At 36.1% G+C, this 15,823-nt stretch overlaps 2 protein-coding genes and 2 long non-coding RNA genes across 11 annotated transcripts; 3 read left to right on the forward strand and 1 right to left on the reverse strand.

The window, feature by feature from the left end:
• LOC104750601 (serine/threonine-protein kinase CTR1-like) lies at positions 20-2,848 on the forward strand. The gene is made up of 6 exons (XM_010472421.1): positions 20-112; positions 590-655; positions 755-804; positions 902-983; positions 1,459-1,553; positions 2,328-2,848. The coding sequence occupies exons 1-6, from the start codon at positions 23-25 to the stop codon at positions 2,455-2,457; spliced, it is 513 nt and encodes a 170-aa protein (XP_010470723.1). The 5' UTR covers positions 20-22; the 3' UTR covers positions 2,458-2,848.
• Positions 3,082-3,854, forward strand: LOC104753675 (agamous-like MADS-box protein AGL103). Its single transcript, XM_010475894.2, has one exon. The coding sequence runs from the start codon at positions 3,107-3,109 to the stop codon at positions 3,848-3,850; it is 744 nt and encodes a 247-aa protein (XP_010474196.1). The 5' UTR covers positions 3,082-3,106; the 3' UTR covers positions 3,851-3,854.
• On the reverse strand, positions 4,291-8,669 carry LOC104750602. 8 transcript variants are annotated; one of them, XR_002035656.1, is made up of 7 exons: positions 8,008-8,669; positions 7,349-7,429; positions 6,665-7,218; positions 5,005-6,570; positions 4,843-4,901; positions 4,654-4,744; positions 4,291-4,562 (listed from the first exon to the last, which is right to left on the reverse strand). It is a non-coding gene; the product is annotated as an uncharacterized LOC104750602 (long non-coding RNA). The 8 variants fall into 8 exon arrangements; XR_002035655.1 differs by having other exon boundaries at positions 6,655-7,218; XR_002035653.1 differs by having other exon boundaries at positions 5,005-5,532; positions 5,614-7,218.
• Positions 8,926-10,284, forward strand: LOC104750604. Its single transcript, XR_761679.2, has 4 exons — positions 8,926-9,387; positions 9,912-9,979; positions 10,069-10,103; positions 10,214-10,284. It is a non-coding gene; the product is annotated as an uncharacterized LOC104750604 (long non-coding RNA).

Genomic DNA, 15,823 nt, shown 5'->3' on the forward strand with positions numbered 1-15,823 from the left:
GTCTTTCCCACAGGCTCGTGGCATGAATTATCTTCACCACTGTAGTCCACCCATCATTCACCGTGACCTGAAGTCGTCAAACCTACTGGTTGATCGAAACTGGACCGTGAAGGTATTGTTTCCATTGTTGAAGTCATATAGTTTCCCTTAATTGGGGCAATCAGTAACGTTATACTTATACCTATAGTACTTCTGATGGAGCTAAAAACAAGAAAAACAAAATACTGTCTACTCTCACCAGGTTTAGCAGGTGACATGAGTTTGGTGGGTGAACTGGATTTGAATGTCCCCAATTAAAACAACTAGTTTGATTAATTTTCTTCGTGAGATGAGTTGATATAGTAGTCTAGGTCAATAAAATAATGTTGTTAGGGTTAATAATTCCCTTGTGTCAGAAGTCAGAACTTGAGTTGTATCTTGTATGTAAACAATCGTCTGATAATTAGACTTTAAAGTAAAATGTAAAAGCATACAACTATACTCCGAAATGAAGCTTTTGATAATGATTCGCCTTTGTGAATAAACCAGAAAATAGGTTTAAGGTAAAAAGCGTGTTTGTCATAGTTAACTTAACGCGCAACTCTAACAGGTTGCTGACTTTGGTCTTTCTCGCATCAAGCATGAGACGTATCTCACTACAAACGGAAGGGGAACGGTACTTTACATAGGCTCTTACTGAACTGATTCCCATTTTTTTCTTTCTATGAAATCAATTTCTCACAATGTATTTCATTGTTTTTTATCTGTTCTGCAGCCGCAATGGATGGCACCAGAAGTTCTTCGGAATGAGGCTGCTGATGAAAAGTATAATCTCTTTTTCCTTGCTTGATTAACTTCCTTTGCTTGTTGTTTGATCTAGCTTTCAACTCTAACGATGCTCTTCCTACTCTGTAAATGGCAGGTCCGATGTTTATAGCTTTGGAGTAGTACTATGGGAGCTTGTAACAGAGAAGATCCCATGGGAAAATCTAAATGCTATGCAGGTATAGTTTCCACTTAAAGGAAATATGTCAACATCGTCTCCGAATGAAAAGTAGATTAGGGAAATCCAAAACTTAGCCATATCGTACTCAGAAGATATACAAGGCCATATTAGTAAGAAGAATATTAACGTCACAAAATACTACAGCTAATTGGTCTCTAATATGCATTTAGTTTCCATCAACCATATAAAGAAAGATGTACATAGTTTAAGTAAGTTGACTACTCATTTTGGCTATTTTAGTACCAATGGAAAACAGTAGAGTAAATTATCTTACTATAGTAAAACTACCTATAAAATGTGCAAGTTAAGTGAGTTGATGATATTTCTGGTCAACTCAAAGGTTGTTTTGCAACATGCTAAACATGAGTTCTGCTGAAGAAAGCTTGCTTTTTACTGTCTCCTCTTTGTTCTTGTATATATTACACTCACACAGTAAAACAAATATGAAGAGAAGTCTATTGAGAAACTTGCAGGTGATTGGAGCAGTGGGGTTCATGAACCAGAGGCTGGAAGTTCCAAAGGACGTTGACCCTCAGTGGATTTCTTTAATGGAAAGCTGCTGGCATAGGTACAACTAACATATTTTAAACATTATGAATACCTTGCTAGAGACAAGTAGCCTCACTTACGCTTCGGTCTTCAATAGTGGTTGCATATAGGAGGCACCAAATCCTGGTATTCATAAAAACAAAAATCTGTAATATGTCACGCTCTGCTTTTCTGCAGTAAATGAACTAAACCTCATTTTTTGCATCATGAATGAACATAGAAAATAGGAAAACTACGAATGTAGGAATGTTGCAAACCCTTGAATTTGGAATTAATCGAGTTTGGATTCTTATTAGGTAAAAGTAAAACTTTGGAATAATTGATTACTGTTTAGGAACTCTTGAGTAAACAAAAGTTTGATAAGATATTTACTCCGCAATTCGATCCTTCAATTTCCATGGGTCTCAAACACATATAGTGATATAGTTAGTCTGTTCAAGGCTTTATTAGCGAGTGTAAAGACTTCAAGGTTTATGCTTTTTTTGTGTTGAAATTTTTCCACATTTTTATGGCCCCATAGGAAGGCTATAGTTTGGTACAATGATTGGTGTGAGTCTTGTGTCATTTTAGATCTTGTATAGTTTTTCTTTCAACCGACACCACTATAGGCAGTTAGTTGGTTACTTAAAGTTGTAGATCTGAACATAATCATCAAGAAATAGTGATTCGCTTTTACAGATTTATCCAAACTGTTAGCTGATACACGCTATTAAAGTCATTCACAGTTGCGTTTGATAAATATGTTATAAAGTAAATGTAGCAGCAGCTAATGTGAGTTGAGATATCTGTGCAGTGAACCGCAGTGTAGACCGTCGTTCCAAGAATTGATGGACAAACTAAGAGAGCTTCAAAGGAAGTACGCTATGCAGTTCCAAGCAGCTCGTGCTGCATCAGTAGACAACTCTTTGCTCAAGGAAAAATGAACCGGAAGAACAGAGAATCTGAATATGCATTTCGCATTCAAGGCAAGAGAAAAGAAGAAGCTTATGTGGTACAAAAGAAGAAGTTTGGTGGAAGTTGCAATGAAGAGAAGCAGCTGAAGAAAGACTTTGATATTATACTCTCTCTCATTGCTGGGAAAGAGAAGTTATATTCAATTCTTTATATGGAAGTTCAATTCGAAACCAGTCATGTGTTTGCGATGAGAGCCACAGAGGGTATACATATATATATAATTGTGCCTATCTATTTATGTAATTCATGTTGAGAGGCAGACCCAGCTCTTAAGAATAGTCTGTACAGGTGAAAAAACGAGTAAAAAACAAGATTTGTAAGCCTAATTTTTAGTAAATAGTGTCACATTTATTTGGATCATGCATCGCTATTGTTAGAAAGTTTGGAGTAGGTTTGGTTTATAACTGAACCAGATGTGTGTTCTCAGATTCGATAAACGCGCGTGTGGTTACGAACACATCATCATGGTTTTTTTTTTTTGTTTTTCTAATCTTAACTTTGGGCCTGCATATTGGGCCGAGGCTTTATTTATATGTTCTATATATATGTTGTAATATCCGAAGTTTAAAGAAAGGAAACAACGAAAACCTAATTCTGTTAATTCTTCTAATTCTTACGATGAAAACAACGAAACCTGCTAGTTCTTCTTCTTCTCATCAGATTCAGAGAGCTACAAGCTTAATGAAAAGACAAGCTACTGTGTTTAAGAAAGCTCGCGAGCTTTCTGTGCTATGTGCAATCGAAGTTTGCGTGATCTGTTACGGAGCCGATGGAGCGCTTAAGACATATTCAGAAGAGAGGGACAAGGTCGAAGCCATCGCTCGAAGGTACGTTGCATTGAGCGAGACGAAACGACGCAAACGAAGCGTTGATCTTGACCGGTCTCTCGCAAATTCCAACAAGAAGAAGAAACTGGTGAGACCGAGACGTGTATCCAAGTTTCCAGTTTGGGACCCTAGGTTTGATAATTACTCGGGTGAGCAACTCACGGGACTGGTTCAGTCTTTGGAACGTAACCTAACCAGATTACAAGATAGGTTCCGGGATCTTGTTGAAGTTCAGAAACAGAGGAACATGAATCAAGGACCGAGTAGTAGTACTAGGAATACGATCAATCAATATCTGCTTCCACAACAACAACAACAACCAAACCAGTTTTCTATGTTTCTGCTTAACCATGAGAACGGGAATGTCGCGCAAATCCCATTAGGTTTGATGAACCAAGGGCGGCAATCTGTGCCGATGATTCCGCCTGAACTACTGATGAATCCTGATGTGGGAAACTACAATTCGGGCTCACTTGGAGCTTTTGGTCCTCCTCTTTATGATCTCTCACAACCTCTCTTTTCTTTGTCTGTGTAAGTGTCTAGTGTGTTGTAATATGATTTTTTGTTGGATTATGTCTCTGTCTAGTGTGTTGTAATATGATTTATTATTTGTTTGGTGACTTGCTGCAATCTGTACTCTCTCTCTACTGCTATCATCTATACTAAAGCCTTAACTGGCTATTTTTAATCAATCGATTTAATCAAATCTCGAGCTAATTCATCTCGTTTCTAGTTACCTGCAAATATATATGAGTCCTTTGAATCATCACTTTTTCACCGATCGGAGACACACACAATTATCACTGATCTCAAGTCCTTTTGAAATATATAAAAAGGTTGGTTGTTCCAAACAAGGTAAGTGATGATGTCTCTAACCAATCGGAAGTCTTTGATCTCATTGAATTTAAGCAAAGTTGCCTAAAACATATTTTATTATTAATTTTGAAAAAAAACTTAGATTAAGAACTTATTAAGAAACTTTAAAATATCATGAGTCCATTGATGGTTGTTAAATTTGGGATTCTTAAAAAAAAAATGTAATACACAAACAGAACCTTAAACTCATTACATGTTACTCTCTCACACACCTTTTTATCTATATACATCATATTTGAAAAACACATTGATATTTCACTTAAGTAATTTTACTAACTAACACTTGCAACAGCTGTAGAACGTGCAGAATTTCATTGGCCAAAATGAGGTACATCAAAGTATCTCAGTCAACATAATGATTGCAATAGCTGCTGCACAAGACAGACATCAACAATTTCACCCACTGTCACCAAAATCCAAATTATACAAAAGCATAGCATCTAAAGAATAAAGACGTCTTACTCGTCCAAATCGTTGTTAAAAGAAGCAAAACCATTGTGCGTGTAAATAATTGAAGCAAGCGAGTGAAATTGGTAACCATCAGCTTGATACTCTGTAATATACATACAAAAGCCAATTGCAACAACATCAGATTCATAAACTAAAAAAGTGAAAGATACTTTCCTTCTAGACAAAAACGGTGAGCCCAACCATCTGATCAGCGGCTGCATAAGAATGCACGATGTCCAAAAAGACAAGAAGTCCTAGGCCTGTATATAGATTTAGAGTATGTTTACCATGTGCTTCATCAACTAAATTTTTAAATCAAAGGTTATATAGTACATAGAGAGAAGAGAGACAAGAAATACTTACCATGCGCTTCATCAATCTTTGTGCGCTGGGATACCAATCAACTGAATTGCACTGTATCCAACTCTTTTGACATGAGGAAAGACTCAAACTTAAACAAGAACAGAATCTCAAACTCATTACATAAACAGAACCTTAAACTCAGACAAGATGTGAAAACCATGATGGTACACATGATTTGTAGCGCCTTTTCACTCACTTGAGCATGCTATACCCATTTACTACAAATTTACCATTATGGGCCACACATAATTGAGACTTTACACAGATAATCAACAAAACAGAACCAACCGTGCAGAGACAAAACAATCCACAACAAGCTCAAACCAAAAAGGCAAAGACTGAATCATCATCTCATAATGAAGTGAGCTCACCCGTTTATGAGAACTTTCGACCCAATACTTATTAGGCTTGGAGTAACTTAATTTGCCACCTATACTCATGGCAGAGATATTTGATGAAACCTGACGGAGGCCACTGCCGAGCTTTATTGTCATGTTTGCCAAATCAAGAACAAACATTACCTGGAACCTGAAACGAATTGAAAAATCGATTGTTTGATTCTAACAAAATCGAACAATAAAGAAAAGAAAAAGTGATGGAAATACGGACAACAATCTGATCAAGACAGAAGAAGTTTTGGCACTCATCTTCGAAATTAAAAACCCTAATTCCCCTGTTAAAAGTTGATTCTTTGGGAGGTTGAGGATGATCTGATCCCCTGAAACACACTCTTCAGTAGTCTTCATTCGCCGTGCTTTGAGAGAGAGAGAGAGACGAGGGGAACGAGCAATAACAAAAAAAAAAAAAAAAAANAAAAATCTTTTTTTCTCGCCAGCCAATCACACCTTGACACACTCAATTTTCTAAATGAATGCAAAATATCTTATGTAAACCATCGATCCTGCAAAATTAATCTGTGACTATTATATTTAATTTGTTTTAATACTTAAGCAACTTGTAAGGAGCTTTTATAAGGGCACCACAATGGAAGTTATATTTTTTGGAGCTCTTAAAATTTTTAATTACTATATTTTGTACTTTTAGTAGGATAAGAACTTTGGGAATCCTAACTAAAATTTTGCCTTCCAATGGTAAGTTTTAACTTTGAGTCTCTTAATTTGAATTTTTTTTTTTTTTGTTTTTGAAAATAAAAAATTTAAAGTAGAATAAGAAATTATTGCATTCCAGATATATGTTTATAAATGTTTATACTCAGTTTTGTTTTGCAAGAAACACACAAACTTACAATAATATAAAAAACTTCTCATCCTGTTCTCATTTTCATCTACGATTGATCAGTGATGGCTTTGACTGATCCCAAACAGAAGTGATTAGCTTTTAAACCATTGAAAAAATGCAGATCACAAAATCCGCAAGACAAAAAGAGAAAAGGGGAAGCAAAACTGATCATATCTCCAAGGAAAAGAGAAAAACCACCAAGGAGATAACATAGACATAGAAGAAAGTAGATGAAAAACCACAATCACAAGGAACCTGTGAGAAATCCTAAAAACTTAGCCTGAAGAAGAAGAAGCAATGATCCGATCATAGTTGCTTCCAAAACACCTGCAAGAAGAAGAAGAAGAAGAAGAAAGGAATGTAAGGAACAAAAAAAGAGAGTAAAAGAATTGTGAAGAGGAAGAACGAAACCCATGAATACGTAGCACAGAGAAGAAGCGTTTCCATCAAAGCCATCACTCTCATCGATAAAAACATCATCCAAACATGAAATAACATACCGACAAGTAAATCACATGAATATATTCATAAATAGAAAAAGAAATCGATGCAATTTAGAAACCAAACCTTAGGAGAATAACATGAACTAGAGTGAAAAATATCAGTCAAAGCCATCACTGAAAAACTTCTCATCCTGTTCTCTTCTTCTTCATCTCAAACACTTGTTTTGCCTCTAAAGACCCGAATAATTCCAACGGATCATCGACCCACCGACAAACTCCATTTCCACCACAACGTCACTCTCACCGTTACTCTCACCGTCGACACTCCTCCTCAAACATATCCATGGTCATTGACACTGGCAGCGAACTCTCCTGTCTTCGCTGCAACCGTTCCTCTAACCCAAACCTCTCAAAGCTAATATTGCAGCAGATGTGAAGATGTCTTATACCACCTATAGATTACACCAATAGTTGCAACCAGAATTACAGAGCTTTTCTCTTCTTCCTGACGTCTCCGCAAAACATCGGCTGCCTTTGCAAGAATAGCATCAGCAATTCAGCATGACAAATTAACTTCCCACTGTTTAAACATTTCTGATGTGCTTGGCTAAATGATCAAAGTGTTAAGGAAACAAACATGAAAGTTCTTAGTCATTGATTACCTGGTACCCAAGCAGAGTACAAGATCAGCCATTTTGCAGTGCTTCTCTTGCAGGATCAATTTCTTTTGGAGACAAAGCATCCTGCAGCATAAGAGTCACACAAAGATTCATTTTTACGTTTCTTAAAGTAAAACCGAATCTTTTAAGTTTAGCTCCACACTTTTGAACAGAACACCTTTCACCATCAATAGTCTTCATAGATGAGATTGATGCTGTTGGTACCAAGCGGTAAGTCAAAATATCACGCAGACATCATAGCCAATTGAATAGCACAAAGACTTCAGAATGGTATCTGACTAAACCATGTTTCAAACAAAACAGGTATGACGCTCACTCAGGAGGTGAACCTATTACTCTCGGTAAGCAATTTCAAGACATAATTCCAATACACAACAATGAAAAAAAAACAAACAAACACAACCGATTGCATTTCTGAAATTGTGAGTTCACAGTTTGGGATTCAGCCAATTGTGAAAAGAACAAGCATGAAACACCTTCAAGCCACCATCACCAAACCCAATTCGAAAGTTCAAAACTATATCACACAAACACCGATAAAAATAGAGAATCATATGCACGACAATCCAATGTTTCGAAACAATTTACACCAAAAACAAAGAAAAGATTCGAATGAGGAGATTAGAAATCGAAAACCTCACCGGAATCAAAAAGCCGAGATGGGCAATATCCGAATTCAATCTCCTCCGAGTTCAATCGAGAGAGAGAGGGAGGGGAAGAGAAAGAAAAAAAAATCAATCGAGCATCAAAAATATCTTCCGACCCCAACATCTTCGCGACTTCGATCGAGAGAGAGAGACAGAGAGAGGGAGAGGAAGAGGAAGACAAAAATCGATCGAACATTAAAAAAAAATTCTTCTATTAATCTGTTAATTAATAAACAATAAATTAATAGACAGATTTCTCTTCTTCTTCTTCTCTCAAATCCGCGGTAGAAGAAGCATGGCTATGAAGCAGAACGAAAGCGAATTCGGAGTATAAGAACTTGGGTGATCACGCCGAGTCAGTATAGGTTAGTTTATTGAGAGGATTTGATTAACCAATGTTTACTTTGTTATTCGGCTTTGAATTGAGCTTTATCATTGATCTTGTTACCTCTTCTTAGTTTAGTTTGAGCCGATGTAGTGCCTATGTTGTGCGATTTTGTTTCCTCTAGTTGATAGAATTCGTTTGGATAGACAAATTTGTGCAGATGACGATTGGAAGATGATTGATAAGCCTAATTCTGTAAGATGCTTGATTAGCCTAATCAGTTAATGTTTTGTTGAGACTGTTCTTGCTAGCGAGGGTTGCATTCAAGATAAGTGCACTACAAGAAAAACGAGTATTGATAGCACTTTAGTATAGCGTTTTATGTGTTTATGCTATGGTTGGTTTACGTCTATTTTTTTATGGCGTTTCTAAAATAAACGCTATGAATAATAAAATTTGGTTGTTCGTCCAAATTTTAATGAAAATTTTCTCCAAACTTAAGTTATCCGTCCAAAAAAAAGTAAAAATAAGTTTAAAAAAGATAAAAAATTTGACCTAAACACTTAAACGACGCACACAAATACATAATCTTATCTCCTTCTTTCAACATACAGTCTCTTTAAGAGAAAAAAAAAAACCAACACAGAGTCTCTTTATCTTCCCATTAATTCTTGTTCTCGTCCCTAGCACAACAATCCCGCTTCAGATCTCGGATTCACACACTCCAGCCATATCATCATCTGAATCTCCTCCGAGTCCTTCTTCTCCAATTCCTCAGATCCGAATCCAGAAACATCGCTTCTCGGATTCTTCCTCTGTCCCCGTCGTCTTTGTCCGTGTTGCCTCCATGGCTCCATCATCTTTTCTTAGATCTGTTGCCGTTTCCACATCTTAGGCAGTGAGTTTGTCCTTAATTCTTCTTGGTGTTTGAGATTTTGATTTAGGGTTCACCAATAATCTGGAATTTGGGAGTAACGCGAAAGGAGAGTCTCCAAATTACGAGAGTGGGCGGATCTTTCAAGACCACACAACCACATCACTCGCCACAGGTTCGTCGGATCTCCTCTTAACCACGCTAGCGATTCAAAGTTATCAAATCAAAATCATGGTTTCTAGATCTGTTTGGGGAGTGTTTCTATCTATAATTAATCTTGTTCATCTCAGTTTTGATTCTTAAGGGTTGGTTGATCAGTGATTGAATTGTGTTCTCTTATTTGTTGTAGGTTTCGATAGGTTTTAATTTCAAGTCATGTGTTTGTTTAATGGTTTTGTGAAATCTGTGAATTATCTTAGTTTTGTTGATTCCGTGTTTGGTTGCTTATGCTTGAAATCGTGGAGAGTGAACAGCTTTTAAGAGTGGTTCTAGATTTGATTTGTTCATATATTATGAAAGGGTGTTGTGCTATGTGCGACAGTCGACAGAGAAACTCTCCTCCCTTTTAATTCATTGTATATTTATGTACAGTGGATGTGTGTTTCTCTTTAAAACCTTTGAACTGCTATTTTGTTTCATCTTTTGAGAATTCTTGAGTTCTTATGTGCAAGATTGTTTTTTCTTTGGTGGGTTTCTTAGATGAAATGTCAGCTATTGTGGTTGAGACTTGTAAAGCTGGTTATGTCGGAGTAACTACAAACTCCATGGTACGTGTTAGTAGTATATATTTACCTTAGTCTCTTGTATCTTCAGACTTTTTAATTTTTAATGTGTTCATAAATTACTGGGGCAGTAGGTGGCTTAAAGGACTCAAGGCTCAACTCACCCGAGGTACTCAAAACATGCTCTTTAAAAGCATATCACTTTGCTATATTATTTTCTATAAATTTAGATTATTAATGCTTCTTTGTTCTTCATGTGTTTGTGTTATTTTGTTGCAGGTTGAAGCTGATTACGTAATGACATCAAAGAAGTTTCAAGAGTGTGGAAAATTTACAAGTTTAAATACAAGAGTTGTTTGAATTTATTTTAATTATGTATTTTTACTTTGTAATATAGATATTTTGTATCCCTGTTTCATATAAATATAATAAAAATTAACTTTTATAAACTTATGGCATGTTTCTCTTTTAATTTTCAAATTATCCAAAACCAAATTTTAAACTTATGGCATGTTTCTCTTTTAATTTTCAATAAAATTTACTGTAACAATTATTAGCAAAGTACAATTGCTATTATTGAATATACGATTGCATAGAAAAATGCTATATTTGATGAAACACAATAGCATGTTGTAAAGCTCTATCTAATGTGTCAGACCTATTATCACGGGCGATGATAGAGCGTTTACTAAAACGCTATGATATTGTTCAATAGCGTTTTTCCGATGCTAACAATACACAATTTTTTGTAGTGGTGTAATCGAATTGCTATCAAGATAGAGATGACACGTTGTGTTGGAATGTTGTATAAGTGAGAGTCTAAATGGTGTGAAACGCTAACCTCTTATTTTGTGTGTAGGTCATCCATATCATACAGAAGGGTTGACATGCTTAGACATTAACTCGAACTCAAGTCTTGCTATCAGTGGCTCAAAAGACGGTTCAGTTCACATTGTCAATATAGTCACCGGAAAGGTTTGTACTTTAGTTTGATGCTCTTACCAATTTCACATGATATATTTCATTTCAATTATCAAGTGTTACTACTTATTTCAGACATGTTCTTTCTGGAAAGTTTTCTATTTACATTGCCTTGGATCTACCATTTTCTTGGATGAAATGGGTGCTTCTAAAATCTATTTGACATATCAACTAACTTGTGAGTAATCTTACCAAACAGGTTGTAAGCTCTTTGACTTCTCACATGGATTCAGTTGAATGTGCGAAGTTTTCACCAAGCTCTGCAACTATCCCTTTGGCTGCAATTGATGGAATAGACAAGAAGCTTGTAATCTGGGATCTGCAGCATTCCACTCCTAGGTTCATCTACGAACACCCGGCGGCGGTGACGGTGGTGGTAGCCAACATCACGACGGCTCTGAATCTGTTAGGATGAAGAAACGTTATCATCGTCATACCGCTCAACAGATTCAACGCCTTGAATCGTACTACAATCATCTTTCTTTTTGTGTTTCTTGGAGCAACTTCTTTGTTCTGTTTTGTAATCGTTGAATTATCGAACTTGTAGGAGTTTCAAGGAGTGTCCTCATCCTCATGAGAACCAGAGGAATCAACTTAGCAGAGAATTGGGTTTGGCTCATAGACAAATCAAGTTCTGGTTTCAGAATAGGAGAACTCAACTTAAGGTTTTGTCTCTCTCACTCTCTTGAGTTTTGAAATGTAATTCTGAATATGAAAGAAAGGATTTTGACTTTGATTGTGGTATTGTTTTAATTGTGGTATTATTCTAAATATGAAATGTAGTTCTGAATATTAAAAAAAAAAAAAATCAAATTAAGAGACACAAAATTAAAACCCACCACCATTGAAGGGGAAAATTTTAATTAAAATTCCCAAACTTCTTATTCAACTAAGAGTACATAATATATTAATTAACAATTTTAAGAGGCCCAAAAATATAACCCTCCATTCCATTGGGGTTACCCTAATAATTTAACAACAGACCGTTCATAATTTAACCATATTTTTACGTACGTTAAAACAAAAACTTAACAAACAAAATAAGAAAAACGGAAACAGATTGTTCTTCTTCTATCAGTCGTCGTACGAGAAGATAACCTTGTTACAGCAGACTCCGCCCATCATAGGCTTGGTCTCCACATATTCTTCTTCCTCTTCCTCTTCTATCAGAAGGCTTTCTACCTTCGACCTGGAACATCAAAAACCCTTGTCATCTCGCCTTCTACCTTGATAACAAAACTCAAAAGGCAACTAGTACTAGAATCCCTCACCAAAGTTTCTCTGCAAGGTTGTACCTAAATAACATTAAAAAAAAAAAAAAGCATAAACCTTTTGTGATGACATGAAAACTATAGCAATAAGTTAGAGAAACAAATTTTCATATGGAAAATCAGTTTACTTGGGTCGGAGCGGGTATGGAGCTATCTCAGCCACGTCTAGACAAAACTGACGGTTAATCTTCTTTTCCAGAGCCTACAGCATAAAATATTTAATCAGCAATCATACTTTCAATATGTCTTCTTTACTATAAACTACTCTCACCTTCTCTGCTTCGTTAGCAGAAGCAAACTCAACAAAGCCACAGCCCACACGCTGACCCCTGTGGTCTACAATAAGTCGAAGAAGAAGAACTCGTCCAACATCTTTGAAGAAACGGAGGCTGTAAAAATGGAGAATAAAATATTAGACAATGAAAAACATGACTCAAGAACGAAAGAGGAAATTAAAGGTGCTACTTACATCTTTGGTATACTAGTATCGGAAGGGATATTGCCAATAAAGAGGGTCTTTCTACTCGCAGCAACTTCCTGAATTTAAATTGCATACCCAGAATATAAATCATCTTTCAACTTTGAGGAAACAGTTGGGTTATTAAATGCTACACATTTCTTCTGACCAAGATATAAATGTACCTCAATATAATTGAGAATTTCATCAAACCCTTCCACTGCCTCATCATCTTCCACTATCAGGAGGTTTTCTTGTCGAAGGTAGTCTTCATACCTGGAATATCAAAAATAAATCTTTCCATGTAAACCAAAAACTTCCACCAATGGGCACTCTTGATAACAACGAACTCAAGATGCAAAGAGTTAAATCCCTTACCAAACCTTGTGATCTATGCAATACCTAATTAGCAAAATTAAATAGCGTTAGTCAGTCTTCTGTAACGGCATCAAAACAACTCTAGCAATAAGTTAGAGAAACAAATCTTCATAACAAAGAAAACCAATTTACTCGGGTCGTGGAGGGTATGGAGCATTTTTAGCCGCGTCAAGATTAATCTTATGTTCGTGCAAATATTCACCATTCTTCTTTTCCAGTGCCTACAGTATCACAGATTTAATCAGCAATCGTACTTTCAAATGAATACTAGTGTATCATATAAGTATACACTACTTTTCACATGACTAATATTTTTCATCTATTTTCAATCATTACTGTAAACTACTCTCACCTTCTCTGCTTCGTTAGCAGAAGAAAATCAACAAAGCCATCGCCTACATGGTTGCCCGTGTAGTCTACAATAAGTCGAAGACAAAAAACTTGTCCAACATCTTTGAAGAAATTGATGCTGTAAAAATGGAGGATAAAATATTAGTCATGAAAAACTCGATCCAAGAACGAAAGGAAAACAAAATTAATGGTGCTACTTGCATATCTGATATTTCAGCTTCGCAAGAGAGACCGGAGACAGAGTGTCTTTTTTCTTACAGCAACTGCCTGAATTTAACAGCCAAGTGTGTTAGTGGTATGACTCTAAAGGAGAAAAGACTTAAATTGCATAACAACAAAAAGCAGATTCATCCCCAGAATAAGACAACTTCCGAATTTGTGGCAACAGTTCTGTTATTAAATGTCGAAGATGTCTAGACATGTACTAAAGAAGATAATAAGAACAGGTACCTCAACAAAATTGGGAGTTTTGTCAAATACTTCCATTGTCTCATCATCTTCTTCTATCAGAAGGTTTTGTCGTCGAAGGTGGTCTTCGTAGCTGAAATATCAAAAACCCTATAGTGATCACTCCATGTATACCAAAAACGTCAGCTGATAACATAACTCAAAAAAGCAAATAGTTTTAAATCCCTTACCAAAGCTTCTCTGCAAGGTTGTACCTAATTACCAAAAAAATATTAGCGTTACTATTCTGTAATGGTATCAAAACTCTAGCAATAATAAGTCACAGCCAGAATCTCCATAACATGGAAAAAACAATTTACTTGGGTCGTGGAGGGTATGGAGGTGTCTTAGCCACTTCAAGAAAAATCTTGTGATCATGCAAATATTCACCATTCTTCTTTTCAAGCGCCTACAGCGTATAGAATATTTGATCAGCAATCGTGCCTTTAAATAACTACTTCATCATAAGTAAAAAAATATTTTTCATCATTACTAGTTAAATACGTTTTTATATCATTACTACAAAAGTACTACTCCCACCTTCTTTGCTTCGTTAGAAGAAGCGAAGTCAACAAAGGCATAGCCCACATGCTTGCCCTCGTGGTTAACAATAAGTCGAACACTAACAACAACTGCAACATCTTCGAAGAAGTCTTGGCTGTAAAAGTGGAGGAAGAAATATCAGTAATGGAAAACTTGCTCCGAGAAGCAAAGTGGAAGTTCAATCAATTAAGGTGCCACTTACATATCTGAGATTTTGGTTTGGGGAGAGAGATTGGCAACAAAGAGTACTTCCTGAATTTAACACCCAAGTGTGTTAGTACAACTGTGAAGGAGAAAAGGACTTAAAAAAAACAAAGTGACCTCAGCTGAAGAATGAGTATCTTCAGAAACTAGTAGCATATTTTGAAGATACTAAGAACATGTGCGTACCTCAACAAAATCGGGAGGTGTCTCATCTTCTTCTATAGGAAGGCTTTCTCGTCCAAGGTAGTCTTTGTAGCTGAATTTTTTAAGAAAAAAAAAAACCCAGTGATCTCTTCATGTATACCAAAAATTAATTTTCACCCAAGGTGCGTGCTCCAGAAAACAAACTCAAGAGGCAAATAGTTAAATCCCGTACCAAAGGGTGTGTTCTATGCAATACCTAAATTAACAAAAATAAAAAGCGTTAGTCTTGTGTGATATTTCAGTATCAAAACTCTAGCCATAAGAAATAACATTGAAAAAATCAATTTACTTGGGTAGTGGACGGATTGAAGGTTTTTTAACGGCAAAGAGTTTTATCTGATAACCGAGCAAATATTCACCATTCTTCTTTTCCAGCGCCTACAGGATAAAAGATTTAACCAGCAATCGTACTGGACAAGTTATATAACTTTCTTCATCATTACTATGAAAACGACTCTTCTACCTTCTTTGCTTCGTTAACAGAAGCAAGCTCAACATGGCCATAGCACAAATGAAGACACCTGCGGGTTACAGAGAGTCGAACACGAACAACTTGTACAACATTTTTGAAGAAATCGATGTTGTAAAAGCGGAGAAGCAAAAATATCAGTCATGGAAAACTTAACTTGCTCCCACAAGAGGAAGGAAAGTGGAAATGTTAACTTACATATCTGATATTTTAATTTGGGGAGGGAGACCGCAAATAAAGAGCGTCTTTTTTGTTACGGCAGGTTCCTGGATTGAATTTAACAGCCAAAGTGTGTTAGCACAAGAATGCTTTATTGACCATGAGGAGAAAAGGAACCACACAGAAAGTAGCCTCGTCTCAAGATTTTTAAAAACATAGAAAAATTGAACAATATGTATCTAACAAACAGTACAATATTTAAAAAATTCTTCAACCTGATCAGCAAACCCATTGGTTGTCTCTTCCTCCTGTTACATACACATACACGAGTAGTGTAAAGAATATTTATTCTCAAAGAAAAAGAGGATTCCGTGACCATCTTAGGTTAGCTTCTCCTCCTCGGTTTGATAAGAGATTTCCTTATG

This window comes from Camelina sativa, chromosome 16 (assembly GCF_000633955.1).
Source record: "Camelina sativa cultivar DH55 chromosome 16, Cs, whole genome shotgun sequence".
Lineage (NCBI taxonomy): Eukaryota > Viridiplantae > Streptophyta > Magnoliopsida > Brassicales > Brassicaceae > Camelina > Camelina sativa.

Excerpts from the sequence above, each read along its gene's own strand:
- LOC104753675 (XM_010475894.2), top strand. The coding sequence starts at position 3,107 with ATGAAAACAACGAAACCTGCTAGTTCTTCTTCTTCTCATCAGATTCAG.
- LOC104750601 (XM_010472421.1), top strand. The coding sequence starts at position 23 with ATGAATTATCTTCACCACTGTAGTCCACCCATCATTCACCGTGACCTG. Across the intron at positions 113-589 it reads ATCGAAACTGGACCGTGAAG|GTTGCTGACTTTGGTCTTTC; the intron begins GTATTGTTTCCA and ends CAACTCTAACAG. Across the intron at positions 656-754 it reads CTACAAACGGAAGGGGAACG|CCGCAATGGATGGCACCAGA; the intron begins GTACTTTACATA and ends TCTGTTCTGCAG.